The sequence below is a fragment of the Eptesicus fuscus genome, chromosome 2 (assembly GCF_027574615.1).
Source record: "Eptesicus fuscus isolate TK198812 chromosome 2, DD_ASM_mEF_20220401, whole genome shotgun sequence".
Classification (NCBI taxonomy): Eukaryota; Metazoa; Chordata; class Mammalia; order Chiroptera; family Vespertilionidae; genus Eptesicus; species Eptesicus fuscus.
In genome coordinates, this window is record NC_072474.1 from 95,852,999 (window position 1) to 95,874,969 (window position 21,971).

General features: G+C 39.2%; 1 protein-coding gene across 1 annotated transcript in view; it reads left to right on the forward strand.

Annotated features, from left to right (window-relative positions):
• The window catches only part of ARAP2 (ArfGAP with RhoGAP domain, ankyrin repeat and PH domain 2), a 174,453-nt gene that overhangs the window by 129,140 nt on the left and 23,342 nt on the right, over positions 1-21,971 (forward strand). Inside the window, exons 25-27 of the mRNA XM_054729595.1 lie at positions 1,245-1,319; positions 4,925-5,042; positions 13,868-13,996. Coding sequence (XP_054585570.1) covers positions 1,245-1,319; positions 4,925-5,042; positions 13,868-13,996 — 322 coding nt within the window. The remainder of the gene's footprint in view (positions 1-1,244; positions 1,320-4,924; positions 5,043-13,867; positions 13,997-21,971) is intronic.

Here is a 21,971-nt window from a genome sequence, read left to right on the forward strand (position 1 = left end):
GGAGGAAAGTAGGAGTGTTTGGAAAAACTGTTATTGGCTTGAGTTTTTCTCTGTTTCATCCAGCTCTCTTCTGGAGTATTTTTCTGACAGTCTCTATGTCTTATCCCTGCTCGACTTTCTTAGCTAGGTTTGTTTTTGGCTTCACTCTATGAGTTTGTGGTGTTTGCTTTTTTAATTTTTAAAAATGTATCCTTCCTGGAGAGTTGTTTATGCAAACACAATGAAAAATAGAAATGTCACCTGTATTTTCTCTTCCCTAGGATTTTTGTTCAGCATCAAAAGTGAGAAAGAAAAATGGGAAATCAGCTTTTCTAAACCTACAGTGTCAAAATAATTAAGAACTCTTTTTCCAAAGTACATTTTTAATGTTTTCCCCACAAATTTACTCAGTAGGTTTTACTCTGAGGCAAATTTAACTTCAGAACGATCCTTTCTCCATTAAAGATTGGAGGATGGATATTATTTCCAAGTGGTTACACACTTAAGGGAATTTCTGGAAAAAAAGCCACTCAAAATATGTTTCAGAGATTTGGTGGTTCTTTGTTAACTTTCACATTATACTGTCAATCCATGACGATATCTTATGGTTTTTATATTCTGGCTTGTATCTTCTTCACTTAGAATGTCTTCTCAGGTATAATAGTGACCCCAAATGCCACTAATGCTTGGCTAAAGAGAATTAAAAACTTATCTTTATTATCTACCTTATTACTTCACTTCTGTTTTTTCTTTCTAAATATACTTTTTCTATTTGTAGTTTTAATACAACTCTAACCTAATTTACTCTCAGATTTCAATTTTTGACATATCTCTGAAAATTTAGCAGGACCTATTTTCCCTTTTAATTGTTATAGACCCATACTATAGCTTAGAGCAGAATTATATATGGCTCATTTTAAGTTCTTATTTTATTGAACAACTTCTGTTTCTGTAGGAAACATAATTTTGTTCTAGCCAGATTCATTATTTCTGTAAGAACATAAGGGTATTTGAGGACTCGAAACTCTTCAGTAAGAGAGAAAAAGCCCCACTGTGACTTGTGGCTGATTGTAACATTTCTGTACATTCCTTGTCCTTAACCCACCATATCTGGAGAATGGGTATCCTCAGGCTCTTACTGGAGATTGGCTTCTTTTATTATTATAAAATATTTAGAAATAGGCCTGGGACTTTGTCATTAAGTGTCGTATGTGTGTTCTTGCAACAGACTTACACTTGCTGTCTTCCCATCTGCCCTTTTCCAGGTTTCCCAGGCTGGAGATCTGCTGACTGAAGTGTATGTGGAGAGGAAGGAGCCCGACTGCAGTATTATAATCCGGGTGAGTCCAAGAGAGGGAGGTCAAGAGCAGTGTTGGAAACTGCAAGTGTTAGAATGAATTTACACGTTCTGAATTTTTCATTGTTTCTTAATAGCTAATTTTACTTGTCCATTTCAAACTATGATATAGGATGGACTTTTTAAACCAGTTTTCTCTGGGAATTCTATGTTTTAGTCATTTGGAAAGGGCACAGCTCATGTGCTTTCAGTTAAGGTTAGGATTTTTTGTAGGTACTGGAAAACAACCTTAGCTTACGTTTCTGCTCCTTTCCTTCTTAGGTTCTTAACATTAGGCAAGTTACTTATTCCATTTGAGCCTCTATCTTCTCACTTGTAAAGTGAGGAAAAATTAAAGTATTTACATTGTAGCATTGATATGAGGACTCAATAAACTAATACATGTAGAACACTTAGCAAATTGCTTTATACACAAGTGTTTCTATTACTGTTATTATTATTATTCTCCTGCCATTGCACCCTATACTTTGGCTTTTAGTCTACCAATTTTCTTAAGTATTGGATAACTCTGTTGTTTCCTAAGACTATTATTCATTTTTTTAGGAATTAAGAAGATCCTTATTATGCTATCATAACTAGTACTTAGTCTGCCTTGGGAAGAATAACCGTGATATTTCAAATTCCTACTGAGTAGGAATACATTCTCTGTCTAAGGAATAGATATTCCGCCATGTAGCAGGAGAAATTCAGCTTTACTTCTTACCTTTTTTCAAAGTTAAAGATTAACTTAATATTAGATATTTCTGGACTTTAGTTTTGTTAAACGTGTATCGTATTTGTTTATGTATGTTTAATAATCACGTTTTCTGACTATGTAGCACTTCCTTTGATCATGGAGCTGACATGTGATCAGAGGCTTTGGTCACATCATATTTCTTATGCTGTTTCGAGGTGGTAAAAATCAGGAACTTGAGGAACCAGTACAGGTTAATCAGCACAATTCCAGTGTTAGTGTTGGTATTCACAGCCCATGACTTAATTCCACCCACACCTGAACTCTTTAGTAAGCTCTCTTTAATCTTATCTTGCTAATGGAAGCCATAACAGAAGGTAGTACAACTGAGCACTATTTTTGTTATTTTTAAGTACAGTGTTTAGACAAAGGACTGTCCAGTTTCACCTTGCAAATTGTCTTTAAAAACATTGCAAAAGAACTATACAAAAATAAACATTAACATTTGCTTAATGCTAAAGCCTTTGCCAAAAATTTTTTAAGTTGCATTTATCTCAGCTGATTATTACCTCCACCCAAGCAGGTAATGTCCCAAGTTTATAAGAATAAAAACTTGGAATTAATAAGCATTAAGTCCAGGATGCAAACCTGGATCATCATATTACAAACCTGATGTGCATTCCACTGACTTGCATGTTACAGAAAACCAGAGAAGAACCAAGCAATGCTTAGAGAGACGGAGTTACATTTATTATTATTATGCGCGGGCCCAGAGGAAAATGTCTCTCAAATTCTGGGCCCCAACATGGAGGAACTTTCCCTATTTATATGTTTTTACCTTCTTTGTCTCCCAAATATGGGGTGTTTCCGGCCCCCTTTGCAAGTTCTTAAAGAGCCCGTATGTGCTGGGGCCTTGAGACCTCAACCAAAGGCCTGGCCTGGTGCCAGCACTGATAATTTTGTCTGGGAAAGGTTTAATGGCCTCTCTGAAGTGGGAGTAGTCTCATTTTCCTTATTATTTCAGCAAGCAAGCATTTACAGAAGCCAAATAGCAGAGTTAAAATTTCAAACAGCAATTTTTATATAAGATGGATGCTTCATGTATGTTCTTTAGGATAACAATTTCCCATGTGTCCTTCCTGGAGTTTTAGGTGTTCTGAAGAGGGGCCCTGGGTTTTCTCTGAGACAAGGAGTGGAGATGAGGCACATGTTTTGTTGATGATTTTGCAAGTTTGGTTTCTCAGTAATTTATTATTTTAAGAAAAGGCTATACTGAAAAAAAAAATTAAAGCTATTCAGATGAACAACATCATTGAAGAGATTAACCTAATGTTTTTACTGCTTAAAGTTCTCTGCTTTCCCCAGATGCTGTTTTTTTGTTTTTGTTGTTTTGTTTTGTTTTTTTGCCTTTAAGTTTATACTGTATTGGGCTTTTCTAAGTGGAAAACAGTGGACTTCATATATAATCAATGTATTCCAAAGAAAGTACTGGATTCCAAGAAGCCTAAAAGATAGACCATAGGAGTTGCCTGTAATGAAAAATATTTATATTGTTTATATATGTGCAATATGCTTATAATCAATAATGAACTGGAGAAATGGGAGTGAGCACATTTCTAAGAAATTTTAAAATAGTTACATAGTTTACTGAAAATGAGCAGTTAGAATATTCTAACTCTTAAAACATCTTTTATTTGTTTAACATTGTAACTAAATTCTCATTGAAGAAAGCCGGCTTGCTTTTGGCCAGTATGAATTTCAGATTAGCAAAAACAAAAACGGGAAGAAACAAATCAGAAATCCCCAAAGTTCCTGAAGAAGGCGGTGTGCGTGTGCAGCGACCTGAGGCTTGGGGGTCTTGTAGAGCTGACCCCAGGCTGGCACTGCAGACCCTGCCCTGTGCCCGGAAGTCCTGGCTCCACACCTTGGTATCCCACCATCTGTCACTTGCGGGACAGGGCACACCACAAACCACTACAACCCTGGGGCTCTTTGGCATGGCAGACACCAGTCGACTGTGTATAATTTAGGCTTCAGCCTGAATAATAAACCAAGCCACTGTGAACTCTTGATTTTAGAGCTGACGAGTGAAAAGTCTTACTCCTGGGAGGCCGTTGGATTTGCTGCCTTGTGGCAATCTTTGCATGTGTGACTAGGTATAGTCTTCCCTCCTGAGTAATCTAACTGCTCACTCAGTGAGAAAAAAAAATTCTTCCTGATTATGTCTATGTTGTAATAACTTTTTAAAAATATGTGTTTTCTTTTTATTGATATTGGAGAGAAGAACGGAGAGAGAATCATTGATCGGCCTTCTGCACATCCCCTACTGGGGATCAAGCCTGCAACCAGGGCCTGTGCCCTGACCCGGAATTGATGGGTCGATGCTCATGGTTCATGGGTCAATGCTCAACTGCTGAGACAAATCAGCTGGGCCAAAGTTGCAATAACTTTTTGCAGTCACATTCAAATGTATTTTATGAGAAGATCTGAATAGGCTACCTTTTTTGTGTGCTTAGAGCAGCTAGTTAAACATGCAAAGAAGAAACTTGGGCTGTCATAAGATGTGCATGGCGAGGATTAGCATCCTAGCTTCAGGCTGTGTCTGGGTCTGACATATATTCTAAAGGGGTTTTGGCTGAAACCGGTTTGGCTCAATGGATAGAGCGTCGGCCTGCGGACTCAAGGGTCCCAGGTTCGATTCCGGTCAAGGGCATGTACCTTGGTTGCGGGCACATCCCCAGTAGGGGGTGTGCAAGAGGCAGCTGATCGATGTTTCTATCTCATTGATGTTTCTAACTCTCTATCCCTCTCTCTTCCTCTCTGTAAAAAATCAATAAAATATATTTTAAAAAAATAATAATAAAAATAAATAAATAAATAAATAAATAAATAAAGGGGTTTTGCCTCTTTTACAGATATCTCCTGTGATGGAAGCAGAAGAATTAACTAATGATATGTTAGCATTAAAAAATATTATTCCTACACCAGGTGATCTCTGGGCCACATTTGAAGTCATTGAAAATGAAGAGCTAGGTAAGTGATTTTCATACCAGTTATTCTTAAATTCCTTAAGGATGGAGAAATACTATTTTTGTGACATCATTGCTAACGTTTTATATTATTCTGAAGATTAACATTATGAATCCCCATATACTTCAGTGCATGTGCCGATATGTGTAATTGTCATTGAGGTTGCCCTCCTATGCTTTTACTCATCAAAATAATTCGATTTTTTTATTGACTCTAAAAATATAGTCAAAGCATTAGGCATGTATGTTGTTGCCTTAGGAAATAAGGCTTTTGTTTATAAGGAAAAGCAATTTCATTTGTAACAATACTCTAAATGTCACCACCACCATCTACATTATTCCTCTATGCTACTAACTGAACAAAAAGAATGTTGATTTAAAATACTATTTATGATTTTAAAAAATGATTTGCTTTCAGCCTATCAGGACCCTATTTTTTCAACATTTTTCTTTTCATATATCTCTTTAGTGGAGTGGATAGATGTTTTGTCATCTCTTATCTCAGATGTGGAAGTATAAGGAGAGCTTTTAAAACTCAACTACTCCAGTAGGAAAGTGCTGAATAAGCCTAACATTCTAATGACACAATTTGGTTTCAAAGACCTCTGGGAAAATAAAAAATAAGATGCAGAATGTCTTTGTCTAGCTGATACCTGCTGTCTAGCTGATACCATCTGTCTAGCTGATACCTACTAAGGTCTTGGGACCCTTTCAAGCATAGCTGTCAAACTGCCAACAGTAAAATCTTGCCACTGCAAGCTCAAGATAAAACTGAGAATTCGATGTTGAAATACCCCATCGGGTATTATGAGGAATGCTGTAATCAAATTAAAATGAAATGAGATTATCAAATAGTTTCTTTCATTACTCCATTTTTGATATTTTTATGCCATGATTTTTGTTATCGTGTACAGTTCTTTAAAAATCTTATTTGTAGCTCTGGCTGGTGTTGCTCAGTGGTAAGAGTGTCAACACATGCACCGAAGGATTGAGTGTTTGATTCCTAGTAGAGGGTTTGATTCCTGGTCAAGGGCATTTACTTGGGTTGCAGGTTCTCTCCCTGGCCCTAGTTGGAGGAGGCAACAGATCGATGTGTCCCTCTCACATCTATGTTCGTCTCTCTTTTCTCTCTCTCCCCACTCCCTTTCTCCCTTCTACTCTCTCCAAAAACCATTGGAAAAAATATCCTCAGATGAGGATTAACAACAACAAAAACATCTCATTTGTATTAAAATGTTATTTTGCAACTACAGGCCCGATGCACGAAGATTCGTGCAAGAATGGGCCTTCCTTCCCCTGGCTGCCAACACCACCTTTGCTCTGGCTGGAGCCGCCTTTCTGCCTTCCCACGCTGCCCAGAGGCCCGGAGTGGCTGGGGTGGGGTGGATCGCCTGTGTCGTCACCCCACCCCTGGCCATTCAGCACCTGCTTATGCAAATTAACCTGCCATCATTGTTGGGTTTGCATACTCACTCCTGATTGGCTGGTGGGCGTCGCGAAGGTACTGTCATTTAGCATGTTACTCTTTTATTAATGTAGATATTCACTGTCAAGAGTCAGTGACTCTGGTGCTTTGGTGTCGGTCCATACGTGTCTCCTCCCCAGGCAGGCTCAGCCTTTCCCTCTCACAGAAAGTGTTCTGGCAGATGACTCCCGTGACCACACCCCCCCTCCCATCCCCCAATGCCATGTCTGATGGCTTTGCTACAGGCTTTACAGCACTTTTCCTTTTTGTGGCATTTATTGTTAATGACCATTCCCTTTTTTCTGGCCCTCTAATTATTGTCAATTCTTCTTCCTTTGTCTCCTAAATGGTGGGTTTCTGCTGCTCCAATCACCTTTGCCACCTTTTCTCATTTGATATGTTCTTTATAGATAAGGTTCTTCCATTCTTTGTGTTTGACTAACACGTGTGTGTGGGTGTTCCCCGAATGTTCTTTACTCTTTCTCCATCTGACCTCCTTTAATATGCAGACTGAGGGTTTTAGTGCACTTTGTCCTATCTTCTTTATAGAGCCCATCGCACGGACTCATCTCTCTCAGTGGGAGCTCGTCAGAAGGAAGGAGGAACTCTCTTTTTCTATCTCTAGTATTCGGCACAGTGCCTAATACGTAGTTGCCATACAATTAAAATCTCTTGCACAAGCGAAGCACAATTTTGCATCACTATATGGTTTAATGGCGGTAGAGTCTTTTGATTTTTGATGTTTAATTTTAAGGAGAAGGGCTAGGTTATCAACTTCATCATATTTGTGAATAAAAGTTGACTGTTGGCATTACTGCCAGAATTATCTTTCTAAATCACAATTAGGATCTTATTCTTCCATCATTTAAAACTCTCATTATTTACTCATTGCCCATCCTTTCTGCAAGATCCAGCTCAAATGCCTGTTCTCCATAAACATAGTTAGATAAACATAGTTCTCACTGATCTTTTTCTGATTATTTGTTTATCCTTTATAAAAAAGCCTAATATGCTAAGTGTCCAGTCAGCCATTCAACCAATCAAAGCGTAATATGCTAATGATATGCTAAGGCCGCTCAACCACTTGCTATGACATGCACTGACAACCAGGGGGAAGACGCTCCAACTGATAGGTTAGCTTGCTGCTGTGGTCTGGCTAATCGGGACTGAGCAAGACAGGCTGGATACTCCCTCGAGCTCTCATGCAGTCCCTCCCTGGCTGGCCAACCTCCCGCATCTCTCCCTGGCCCTGATTGTGCACCAGTGGAGTCCCTCAGCCTGGCCTGCACCCTCATGCAATCCAGGACCCCTCGGGAGATATTGGAGAGCCAGTTTTAGCCCGATCCCACAGGGGGAGTGCCTCTCAGCCAGAAGTCAGGCTCAGGGCTGGCAAGTGCAGTGGTGATGGTGGGAGCCTCTCCCGCCTCTGTGGCAGTGCTAAGGATGTCCAACTGATGACGACCTATTCCTAAGCCGTCAGTCAGACATCCCCCGAGGGCTCCCAGACTGCGAGAGGGTGCAGGCCAGGCTGAGGGACAACCCCCCCCCCAAGTACACAAATTTCGTGCACTGGGCCTCTAGTAGATCTATAATACTGTGTACTGTCTGATTATTGAATAGTAGTATGTATACATCTGGCTCTGTCCTAGACCACATGTTCTTTAGGACCTTTATATCTCTCACTGCCTCTAGCATAGTGCATTGATGTGGAACACATCCTACAAATATCTTGTTAACTGAGGTGGAACCTAAAATAGATGTATTCTGAACCTGAGTGACCTGCATTGTTGCTTCTTGGACAAATGTGGCAGGCACGTAAGAAATGATTTCTGCTTGTAGATTAGCAACTCCTAGGATATCTCAGGGCCCTGGTGAGGCCTGAGACAGCAGATTGTCTCCTGCTTGCCTCTGTATCTGCTGTGTTTTTCGGAAATCCACCTGCATAATAAGGAATCACGGATTTGGGGGTAGGCTTCGTCTCCCTACCACCCTGTCATCTCAAGGGTTGAGTCATAGCATGTCCCTCTGTCACAGCATGGGGGCTGTGTGCCTTTGGGCATCATCAGTCCTCCTGACTAAGAGGAGCAAGCAGAATGCATGAGGGTAGCTAGGAGATGTAATAAACTTAGAAATATTGTCTTTAAATTTAATCTTGGAAAATGAAGGGATTGCTTACCCTGAAAATGACTGAATATTGACCTGCATGTGACAATGAGTACATCACAAATAGTACAGATGGGTTGGGGTGGGGTGGTTGTTGTTATTTTGTTGCTCTTTTGGCTACTTGTCTCTAATTAAAAAAGAAAAAGAAAAAAAGAAAGTTATCTTGTTGGAGCTCTAAAAAGACTAGGAGTCCTCAAGTTGTTTTGATTTGTGCATGTCCAAATATATAATCAAAGGAACACCCCATGTACCTCAAGAAAGAATACATTTGATGGAGTGAACAATTCAGATTTGGCATGGTTTTACTGTTTGGTCAGCTGTTCAAGTAGAAACGCCAGCCGAGAAAAGGAAGATGGTTTTCACAGCTTTTAGAGGAACAAAGTGGGGAGCGCCACAAAGGGGCCTGTGATTATGTTGGCTTCCTGAAGCAGACGGAGCCGTGGCTCCACCTGACCTTCCGAAATGTTAAAAGCTTTATTGCTAGAAACATGCAGGGAGGATAAAGCGAAATATGAAAAGAAGATGAAAGTGAAGGCGTTGGCAGTCACAAGATTGTAGCTGATAGGAAGAGTGTCAACAGGGAATCGGGGCCTTTTCTAATGTAAATATAAATCCTGCAAGTAAGCAAGTAACTGAAGGTAAATGAATAAACGGATAAATAAGTGAACCAGAAGGGCTGGGTTTTATTGTAGGTGTCTGTAAATTGTAAAGCAACAGTCTCTACCCTGTCCTATCCAGTGCCTGCTTTGTATAATAATTACTCTCTAAGAGTCCCTTTACTCCCTTGAGATAATCTATTATACTTACTTTTTAAAATAATATAGTACCCTGACTGTAATATAAAACGAGAAAGGGAAATGTGTAGTATAACATATAACTGCCGACACACTCCTGTATGGTCAAAGGTAATGAAAATAGATTCCACACCTGTGCGAACTTCTCAGGGACGTGCCAGCTCCAATGCAGACTGATGTAAGCATTTCACTGTGTGGCTCACACATCGCTGGAAGCATTGCTGTTGTTGGTGAAATGGTGTCTCAGTCCATTTGGGCTGTTATAACAGAATTACACAGCCTGGGTGGCTTACAAACATCAGACCGTTATTTCTCACAGCTCTGGAGGCTGAGAAGTCCAAGATCAAGGTGCTGGCAGATTTGGTGTCTGGAGAGAGAGATCAGCGCAGAGGGCTGCCTTTTCTCTCTTTTCTCAGGTGGTGGGAGGAAGCTTTGTGAGTCTCGCTCCTAAAGGCACCTATCCCTTTCATGAGGACTCTGCCTCCCAAAGGTGCTGCCTCCTAATACCATCACATTGGGGATTCGGTGTCAACCTAGCAATTTTATTTGGGTGTGGGGGTGGGCGAGGGGTGGAGAGGAACAGACATTCAGATGCTCACAAATGGTGAACATTTTCTAGAGAGTTCTGACAAAGCATGATCTTTTTCTTCCTATATGGTAGTCAGATTCATGGACAAAATATATCAGGTTAAAACCGTAGAAAATATTTTGAGAATTTATATGCCTAAAGCTGAATTAGAGTCTAGGCTCAGTTAATTTATAAGTAGGTTTTCACTCTAACTGCCTGGTGGGACACTTGAAATTACAGCATCATTAATGTCACTGAATTGTACATGTAAAATGTGTACGTAAAAATTGTACATGTGAAAAGGGCAAATTTTATGTTCTCTATGTCTTACTACAGTTAACAAGTTGTCGAAAGAACAAAAAAATAAATTTTTAAAAGAACTGTTAAAAAATTTTGTATTGGATAGAGAAAAAGGTCTTCCTTCGTCCCATCTTTTGAAAGATGCCAACCATCCTTGACCCACTGCTGCCAATCATTAGAACAAGCTGAAACCCACCCTGGGAGAGGCTGTTACCTTCATCAAGAGCTACTCTTCTTGCCGAAACCGGTTTGGCTCAGTGGATAGAGCGTCGGCCTGAGGACTCAAGGGTCCCAGGTTTGATTCCGGTCAAGGGCATGTACCTTGGTTGCAGGCACATCCCCAGTAGGGGGTGTGCAAGAGGCAGCTGATCGATGTTTCTCTCTCATGGATGTTTCTAACTCTTTATCCCTCTCTCTTCCTCTCTGTAAAAAATCAATTAAAAAAAAAAAAAAGAGCTACTCTTCTAAAGGGTGCTTTTATTTTAATGCTTCACCTTAAAACGGAGCCTGTCCTCTGCTGGGACAGCCCCATATTCTGGAGGTCCTTGACTTGCTGAAGAACAGTAACTTCCATTGAGAAGGGCCTCATTTAAGTGGGCCTTTTCACCGAGCAGACACAGCTTGTGAAACACTTTCTGTGCAGCAGTATCACAATGAAATGTTTTATTAATGCGCCTCAGAGCTACTCTGATACAGAAGATCTGTTCATTGTTCACCAGGGTCCTTTCCAGCCCTTCTCTTGATTGACACAAAGTGCTGTCGCCCCCTAATTGTATGGACAGGACAGGGACAGACTTGCACCACTCGAAGTTTGGCGCTAAGACTTTAATTACTGGGGAAGTCATAGTTGTCTAGGGAAATCCTGTGTCATTATCACCAGAAATTTAACCATAATACCTATAATTTCAAGTGAAAAATGGATAGTTCTCATTTTAACAAAGGAGGCCAGGTATTTTTCTGTCAACAAGGTTTTAAACTATTAATAATGTGATTTATCTAGCTAACCTCCTCTATAAACTGTTCTTTTCAAGTACCTACACTGAGTTTTCAGTAATTTTTATGCTATGGATAATACACAAATGTGTTATTTCTAATAATGCTTTAATGCCAGATCACTTACACACCATATAATCTGTCATGACAGATGATTGTAAATGTAACTATGCATAAAAATTATTTGTAGGAATTCATTTATTCGAATAGTTTTTTTGGTGGAGTCTAGGTTTTTCTATATAAAGTTTTATGTCATCTGGCAATAATGACAGTTTTACTTCTTATTTTCCAATTTGGATACCTTTTTATTTCTTTTTCTTATCTGATTGCTGTGGCTATGACTTCAAATTATAATTAGTTTTATTTTTAAATACAGTTCAATTGAATTATAACCTCTATTAATAGAAGACTACCAATTAATTATAGCTTTGGCAAATTATGGGCAATTATGATCTTTGCCAACCTATTGCAAAATTATTTGAAGAAAAGCAAGATTGATATAGCATAAAATATTTTCTTTAGTTTTACAAAGAGTTATATTCTGCCCGTTGATCCTCTTACAAATATTTTCCATTAATTATAGGCCACCATAGAAATTCTTAAGGTATTTCATTACTCAAATATTTATTGAACATCTGTTATATACATACTCAGCACTCTACTGTGTACAGGGATATATTTGTAAACAAGAGGGAGATATATCTTTAAGATGTATGTACTAGTTGCTCTTCTTTCTTTCTCCTCCCTCCCTTCCTCCTTCCCTCCCTCCCTCCTTTCCTTCCTCCCTCCCTTCCTCCCTCTCTCTCTTATTTCCTTCCTTCCTTCCTTCCTTCCTTCCTTCCTTCCTTCCTTCCTTCCTTCCATCCATCCATCCATCATTTCTTCCTCCCTTATTTGAATTGCCATCATTATTGGCTTGCTCCAATAAACACAGAATGCAGAACTGTATTCCATTGTACTGAATAGTAAGCAAAAATCTGGTTATTTACATTGGAAGCAGAAAATTTGTTTTCTTCTTCTGTGGACCTGAGAGAGTTGATCAATTCTGGAATGCTGTGGTCATAGCAGGGCACAATAGTAACTAGTCTGAATTTTCAGCAATTTGTATGCTATGGAATATGTTAAGAGGGATACGATCTACCGTATTCGGTTGTCATTACTTGTGATTTTATCACCAATTAAAATATGGTTCATATGTGATTATGATACTCTCGACAGATTTTTGTTTGTCACTGCCATTCCTACTTTAACCAAAATGAAACTCTCAGATGCTATGTGCTTTACATTTAGAAGGGTGTGAAAGAGTTGAATTGACTTACATTTGGTGATTTTATTGGGGAAGCTACATCAACATCTTCCTGTTAGAGCTTATGTTCTTGCTGTTTCAATTATACTATTTTTAGTGTACTGTGAAAGGGTTGAATTTTCCCCCCAATATATGCTTTTGTTGTAACTTTTTATTAAATGATTGGCATATTTTGATCAGCAAAAAACTTTTCTATGAGGCTTTGAATGTAATTGTAAAGTCTGTTTGTTTAACTCTGTGCTAAGAACTTCTCATGCATTAAAAAATATGATTTCCTAAAACAAAATGTATATGGATGAGTGTTTATTACGGAGAAATCTTTAAGAGGTCATTAACTTCTGGTTTTTTGTTCTTTATATCAACAGTTAATGTATAATATTGTCACATAATGTTTCTGATTGATGTTTCCACCAATAGTTAAACATAGATTAACTATTAGAATATTGATTGTGTTCATATGATCTCTGTTGAAGTTATATTTTATGATTTTATGTTAATTGACTATAAGAATATCAGCTATACGTTGTTCATTATTGATCAGAAATTATAATATGCTAATCTTTAGGATTAAATTATATTATCACTTGCTACTGGACAAGAGTAATTTTGCTAATCCTTTCACAATTATTTAATTGCATGTGAAAAATAGACAGATTTCCATAAGCAAACTAGAATGTTATTTTAAATTCAAAAGCAGGTACTATAACCCAGCCAGTATTGCTCAGTGGTTGAGCATCAACCTCTGAACCAGGAGGTCATGGTTTGATTCCTGGTCAGGGCACATGCCCGGGTTGCAGGCTCGATCCACAATGGGAGGCATGCAGGTGGCAGCCCATCAGTGATTCCCTCTCATCATTGATGCTCCTATTTCTCTCTTCCTGTCTGATATCAGTAAACATATATTTAAAAAGATAAAATAGAAGATAGTGTAAGATACTTATTTGTTACATATAAGGTTAGCATTATTTCTGAAGTGTTATCTAAAGGATAGCATCTGTGATTTTTTTAAAATCATTGAGCAAACCACAAATGTTCCTGAATAGATTCATTTATACAGTAAATTTTATTATATACTTACTGGTGTTCTATGTGTTAATGGTCTCTTTTATGTAGTCTTAGTGCTATTTTTATGTAACTTAAGATATGATTATGCTTATTGTTGCATACATATTTTTAAAGGATTTACAAACTGTATAATTATAAAAATGATATTTTAATTTGACTTGGTTTTATTTTGCAGAGCGCCCTCTTCACTACACAGAAAATGTGTTGGAGCAGGTGCTTCGGTGGAGCTCATTAGCTGAACCTGGCTCTGCTTATCTTGTGGTGAAGAGGTTCTTAACCACCGACACCATCAGACACTATAATGGTAGGTGCTGCTATTATCCCACTTTGCAACTCCCACGGAAAGTTTAAGTAGTTAAAGGATACTACGGCCCAAGTGGCATTTGCAAATGTCAAAAGTAAAAATGAGTAACTAAATACAGACCCACTGACATAATATTGTCCAAGAGGAAGAAGAACAGGTATGTACACAGGAGTGACATGTGCCAGAGTCGGGTTCCCTAGAGCCTAGCCCTATGGTAATAGTTGGCTCATGTGATGGTACCAAGTTAGCGTTTTTGGAAGGAATGGATTATGCTGGAAGGGCTTCTTGCCATGCTTCAGTGTTTTTCTAATGTTCAGATAGCTGGTGAACCTTCTTCCTGAATTGTGAAAGTTCTCTGGGTATTCAAGAGTGCAAATTATACCAGCCGTGGCTCTCAGGTGTGGGGCAGTGCTGTCTCCCAAGGGGACATTTGGCAGTGTTTGCAGACATTTCTGACTGTCACAGCTGGTTGGAGTGGTGCTTCAGGTCTTTAGTGGACAGATAAAAGGTTTGCCACTAAGCATCCTACAACACACAGCACAGCTCTTTACAGCTAAGGCTTATCTGGCCCCAAATGCCAATGGTACCCATGCTGAGAATTTCTGATTTAGATAATCTATGAAATCTGTTCTAGTTCTCAAATTCTGTATTTTTCATTGTAACATTGAGATAAAGAGGAATTGTGGAGCTTAGGAACCAAGTCCTGTCAGCATTATGAAACATATGTAATAAGTTCTTGTGGTTTCTTTTCTTTTAGAAAATAAGTCAACTTTTCAGCTAAATGTATAGTGTTTTCTGGTGAGAATTTTCCTTTTCCTTTTTCTAGTATTCCTCTAAATGTCTAATTCTTCCATTCTGCGAAATACTTGAAACCCACACTTAGACATAATTCCTCAGCTCTTGTTTGAATGTTAGTGGGCTGGCTATGTGAATACAAATAGACAAAACTAAGATCTTAAAAGGCTGTGGTGTAAAGTGAGGTTTTGTGCAGGTGGAGTGAAGAATAATCCAAATAAGGATACCATTAAGTTCTGTTGGTCTTGGGGGACGGGGGGAAGAGATAGAGCAGGTTGAGAGCAATGACATTTGAATTAAACTCTTTATGCTGATTAAAGACAAGGAGAATGGTAGTGTGACTGAACATGGGCTCTGCCCACAAGCTGGGTAGGAAGACTGGGCAGTATAATGATGCCTCCCGTACTCCTGTGCCTTCCTGGGGTTGTGAGTGTGTCCTTCTGTTGTGAAAGCATCGCGCCTCTGTAAGGTCTCGACAGGCACCTTGCATAAGAGCTGGAAAACCCCAGAGTGGAAGGCAGGCTTAAGTGACAGTTTCAGGATTTGGATGAAACGTTCTCTAACTTTGGCGTTACTCTCATGTCCCACTCCTTGCTCGAACAGGGTGGAGCTGAAGCACATCCCTGTCCTTGCACTATTCCTGCCTCAATTTGCCAAACCAGTATGCAGCTTGTTATCATATCTACTAGAGGCCTGGTGCACAAATTTGTGCATGGATGGGGCCCGATAGGGCCAGGTCAGCTGAGGGAAGGGGACACACGCGGCCGGCCAGAGGGAGAGGCCACTACGGGCATTTGGCTGGCCAGCCCCACTCCCTGGTTGAACTCCCAGTCGAACTCCTGGTTGAGGGGTCAATTTGCATATTAGACTTTTATTATATAGGATAGTTCTTCCTACCAGGAAACTGTCTCATTACATGAACAACATCGGGTTTTAGTGTAACACTCTCAGCAAATACATTAATTGGACCGTTTCACATTTAGTAGTTATGTACTTTGGGTCAAATATAGAAGGAACTATGAAGTAAATTTTTAAAATGCTTTTTATAGTTTTCTAGCCAATAAAAGGTTTATAAATGTTTTTCATTAGAGCTTGATTTATATTTAGATTGTCAAAGCAAAACGATCACTTTCACTATGGTGGTTCTGCATCTGTGTGAATTTAGGATGACCCTTTTAAATCGGCTCTTGCATGTTGTTTTTTTGTGTGTGTGTTTTTAAATCAATTTCTTAAATCATGATTTTCCCCCCCTTTACTTGTGTATTACAGCAGCCTGGCATTTAGAAGTACGTTTTATGGGTTCTACTTGGTGATAGATTTCAGGGGGGTTAGATGTTCAATCTGCTTTGTCTCTCTCTGTCTTGGCAAATGTCTCCTAAATCAATCACAATGACCACCAACTCCAGAATCGTTGCTCTGTTCCATACATCCACCACTTCTTAAACTTGGGATCTAAAAGGAAAATAAAGTAAATGGAATGTGATGTCTCTGTCAATTTGTTAGAAATATTGGCGTCATCTCAGAAATACATTGCTCTTCACAGCAAGATGGAATAAGGTTAAATATTTCTCTCACTGAAGATTTTCTTTTCTAACCAGGGGCCCAAGTAGAAATCAGCTAAGTTTGAAACTAGGGTGGTTGGTTGCAACCACATTTTCTCTAAGGAAAACAATAGCTACTGCATTGACATTTTTTGAAGCATTAAGTAGCAATAACCTTTGCACTCTGTCCCCGCAAACTTGACACCTAGTTGCCACAAATTTTACTCTCTGTCCACCTAACTCTATTCCAACTCTATATTTACACACAAAAATATCTGTGTGACTTGCATTTTATTAATTGTTTTGTTACAGGAGAATTAAACTCTCCTGTCGCTCATAGGGGCGAAGTACAGGTTCTTGGGAAACGGCTGAAAGAATTTTCAGAAGCCCCTGTTACAGAAAACCAGAGAAGAACCAAGCAGTACTTAGAGAGATGGAGTTACATTTATTACATGCAGGTCCAGAGGAAAATGTCTCTCAAATTCTGGGCCCCAACATGCAGGAATTTTCCCTATTTACATGTTTTTACCTTCTTTGTCTCCCAAATATGGGGTGTTTCCGGCCCCCTTTGCAAGTTCTTAAAGAGCCCCTATGTGCTGGGGCCTTGAGACCTCAACCAAAGGCCTGGCCTGGTGCCAGCACTGATAACTTCGTCAGGGGAAGGTTTAATGGCCTCTCTGAAGTGGGAGTAGTCTTATTTTCCTTATTATTTAAGCAAGCAAGCATTTACAGAAGCCAAATAGCAGCGTTAAAATTTCAAACAGCAGTTTTTATATAAGATGGATGCTTCACCCCCACAGGTGGATGGGAGGTGGAAGAAGGCTTTATTTGTGTGACGTTACATCTCTCGGGTTCCAAAGTCCCCTGCCCCTGGAGCCAGTCCTGGAAAAGCTGCAGGTGGGGTTCCAGCAGAGCCAGAAACAAGGCCAGTGTCCAGAGCTTCCCTTCCACATTGTAGCCGGTGTGGCTCAGCACCCACGCTAATTAAGATCCACTAGTCCATTGTGTGAGGCAGCCCCACATGGCCTTTAGCCTATGGACGCAGGGGAGCCAGCCCCTGCCACAGGAGTCACAGGACCCAGCAGGTGAGAGAGGGAAGAGAGAGAACTTCCATTGTTTGAGGTGTACTCAGGTTTCGTGTGCTTGCAGTGGTCATGCCCATTCTGACCACTAATTTGTTTCGGGGTGTGACTGGCAGACAGGCAGGCACCTTTCCACATCATTCAGACCTTACTGGGCACGGTCCCTTCCCCCATCAATCAGTGGGACACAGACTTGGAGAGTGTTAGATGCAGCTTTTTGGCAAAGCTGTGTAAATGGCATGCCTACATCTAGTCTTCCTGTTCCTCCTTTCCTGAGAAATTATAACCAGGTTATTACAACGGCACCCATATGATAGTTGTGTTTTTTTTTTAATGTAATAAATTCTAAGCATATATTTTTGATTGACATTATGTTTTCACCACCTTCATGCTAAATGAAGAATTTTTATCAAATAATACATTTGGAGGTTTACGGGTATTAGTTTTCTGAATTTCCTCACTTTATCTGAACTGTTTAAAATGTAGACATAACAGTAGGGATAGATTTAGAATCAGCCAACACTTAATTTCTGCTCATTCATTTAAGGTAATGAGGTAACATACTTTACTTTTATAGAAGTATACTAGAGTAAATGAATTTTCTGTTGCCTCTACTTAAAAATCAATTCTGTGCTTTTCAAAAGCGTCATTTGATTTCTTAGAAACAGTTTGCGCCATTGTCATTATTGTAATGAGGAGTTAACTAACTTGAAAAGAAAGATAATAGTCCTCAAATTTCTTTTCTACCCCATGGATTATGACTGAGACATTGAGGTAGGGAGTATAAAACTTCATTAAAATGGCTAAATAGACTTTGTCAGAGCTAATCTTATTAGACCATCTTTTATCATTATCTCTCATATTGAGTTGTTGAACATCTCTATCACAAGTAAGGCATATATTTATAGCTTCTGTAAGGTTCCAGAATAAATAATTTTATATTGCTGAAGTCTTATTTTAAGTGTTAAAGTTCTTTAAAAAATCACCTCGATAGAATGTAATGCATGGGAGTCGAGTTTTAATGATCTCAATAGGGAAGAAATACTTTTAAGATACAAGATGTAACTCAAATGCAGGTCCCCGTGGGTTTCTAAATTTAGATTGCTGCATAGGACAGATGCTTTGGAATTAAATTTGCATTAGAATCGAATAGTTTAAAACGCAAGTGCTTCCGGCAAGTTCAGACCTGGAAAGCTGAGCCATCCACTATCAACTGACTTAAGAAAATAAAAAGAAAATGTCAGCAGAAATAGTATGAGTCTATAAATCATAGTCTAGCTAAAATAATTTACATTGCACTTCCATCAGATCTTTTTAAATCCGAAGGTAAGACCTAGTCCACTTCAAGTGGAAGTATTTTCTTGGGACTTGATGATAGTCTTTGATATTCACTGTAGATAGAGTAGGAATGTCCTGACTTTCTCTCATGTTATTATTTGGTACCGAGAAAACCAATTGATAAGTTTCTGTTAGCTCTCTGTTTCATGCAGGAATCTGTGGAAAATGTAAAGGATTATCTTTTCCCACAAGGAACCGAAAAATCTAAATGCATGAAGACTATTTAAATATAAATGTAAATACAAACACAAGATGCTATAAATGACTACTGTAGGCCAGGGTGCTTGTGTTTATGGAGAGCTTTCAGGCACAGAAAGGTGATTCAGCTCCATGGTCACTGACATCTTTTCTAACACTGAACGTCTCTCGGTCAAGGAAATATCTCCTGTGTCATTTTTCTTGTATGTCTTGATCTTCCATTATAAGACTCTATCTCATTCCTTTGCTCACTAAAAGCACCCGTTGAGTAAACTTTTTAAAAATATAAATGAATAAAACACTTTGTAATTGAGGAAATTATGGACAAAATTTCCCTGGACTGCTATCTCACTTTTATCTAGGTAGTAAGGGAATGTTTTCTAAAGGAAATTAGCAGTGTGTTATTACAGAGACCACTGTGTGGACTTCTCAGTTTCTTGCTTTGGATGCTTCCTGAGCCATTAAGAAAGGGAGCCTAGAAGAGGTTACTATTTGGGTTGACACAGGGGTGGGGTCTTTGGATGTGTTGGGTTTTACTGTCTGTGAAGTGTATCCAGGGGTAGATGTCTGGAAGGGACCTGCGGAAGCAGTGGAGCGCATTGCATGGGATGTGGTTTTAGCCTTGGGAGAACACAAGATCATTCCACTCACTTATTAAAGAACATTAGAAAGCTGAGTATAGAGTTACCATCATTTGCTTGTAAGGGATGGGTGTATCTAGAGAGGCCCATGGCGTGTGAAGGAACAATTAGAAAGCTTTCAAGAAAACAAAGACAGAGCAGTGTCACGGAAATCATCAAAGGAGTAAGTTGTAGATCAAGAGTGCAGTGTAAAATGGCACATGAGTTCAAGAAAGGCACCCAGACATTTATTATTGTGGTAATGGTCGTGATCATAATTGTGATGATTACTTAGAATAGTGTCTCAGTATAAAAGACAGGATTCTGTGTTAGATATTAAGAGAGCTGAACTGTGATTCTAGTACAGTTGCCTTTTAACCTAAGTAACCTTTGTGAGCCACAATTTTCTCATTTATAAAATGAGGTTGTTTGGCTCAGTGGATAGAGCATCGGCCTGTGGACTGAAGGATGCCAGGTTCAATTCTGGTCAAGGCACATGCCCAGGTTGCTGGCAAGATCCCCAGTAGGCAGCGTGCAGGAGGCAGCCCATCAGTGATTCTCATCACTGATGTTTCTATCTCTCTCTCCCTCTCCCTTCCTCTCTGAAATCAAGAAAAATAATATATATATAAAATAGAGAAATATGCTAATTAACTGGGACGTCGTAATGGGTCTACCAGACAGGAGGAGGTTGCGCACGCAGCGTCAGGGGAGGCAGGGGCCTCGGGCCTCCATGCCTGCGCTGGGGGAGGGCCTGATCAGCAGTGGCCGTGGCTGCTTCAAGGGCCAGAGAGGGAGGCAGGGCCAGACCAGCAGTGGCCGTGGCTGCTGTGGGGCCCGGGGAGCAAGGCAGGGCCAGACTGGCGACTCAAGGGTGGGTGGCACCGCGCGATTTCAAATCGCACGCTGGGCTCCTAGTATTTAATTAAAAATAAAATGAGATTGTGTTACTTCTACTCCCTACTGCAGAAAGCTGCATGCAAATCACATGACATTAAAATACATGAACATTTTGAAAAGTCTAAAATGTATACTGGTTTTATATAACATTTATTTTTTTCTTGATTCCAGTTGTATTAAAACATGTCTTCAAGTCTTTTATCTGGAAACTATGCATGAATATTTTAAAATTGTATAACCTTAACACTAAGAAATTGCTTAAGGTCCAAGTCCTGATATGGTGCCCCTCTCTGAATCTTTTGTGGACACCATCTAATATGTGGGCCACAGCAACCTGCAGGACAAGTGTGATTTTTCCTGTTTTATAGGAAAAGCAGGAGTTGACTCCATAATGACAGCGTCATGGCTGCTTGGCTTCAATGTTCTTTCTGTCCACTGTACTTCAGGTCTCAGGCAGGAAGCTGATCATTGTCTGGATTTCCAGTAGAAAGTTTTAGATTGGAAATATATTGATACACTTATACATGATAAATTTATGGAGATAGATTGATAAATTTATGCAAATACAAACTTGGTTTCTTACCAAAAAGTGTTTTCTTAAGAAACTTAGTTGAAAAGACTCCTGTGTGTGGAACAATCACAGTATTGCATATGAAATATAGTTGATGTTAAATACTCTACCTTAGCCATTTTGCCTTGTTACTCTTACCTGTTTCATGTTGGCAGGAATTTCTCAAACACCTTAAAAATTATTGCATTCCTGTGTCAGAATTATGGTAGAGGTTTCCCTCTTTACCTGTGTATTTGCATTCTTATATGAGTGCTGTTGAAAGAAATATGAGGCAAGCTGATGATGTAATTTTAAGTTGCTTAGTATCCACATTAATTTTTTAATTTTGCTAGTATATTTCATTTAAACTCACATATCCAAAATATTATCATTTCAACATGTAATATTGCAAAATTGGGAGATTTTTTTTTTTTTTTACTTTTTTGAACTGTCTTCAAAATCTGTAAGTATATTTTATCTTGATTGAGACTCACCATGTTTTAAGTGCTAATGGGACAGCGTAGGCAGGCCTATGTATTATAGATATAAATAGATCCAGTCAGTGGATCTGCGACTTGTCCAACATGCCCCTGACATGTGCTATTCCCAGAAATTAACCATAGGCTTCTTAACCTTTTGCACTCGGATGTCGAGATTAAAATTACTCTTTGAATGTATCAATAATTTGAAATATAAAAAAATCCAAATAAATAAGTTTGTATGAAAAGAAACTCCAGTTTTTTTTATTCTACTGCCATGCTTTCTAAAATCTTTTTAAATTTAAAAAATTAAATCCCGAGTAGAATAAAGGAATTGAGAAAAAAGCAAGCGAGTGCAAAGGGTTAATGATAGGAAACAAGTTATCCTACATAATAAAAAGGTAATATGTAAATTACCATCACTCCACTACGCCCACGATTGGGCCAGCAGGAGGCGCAGGGGGCGGGACTC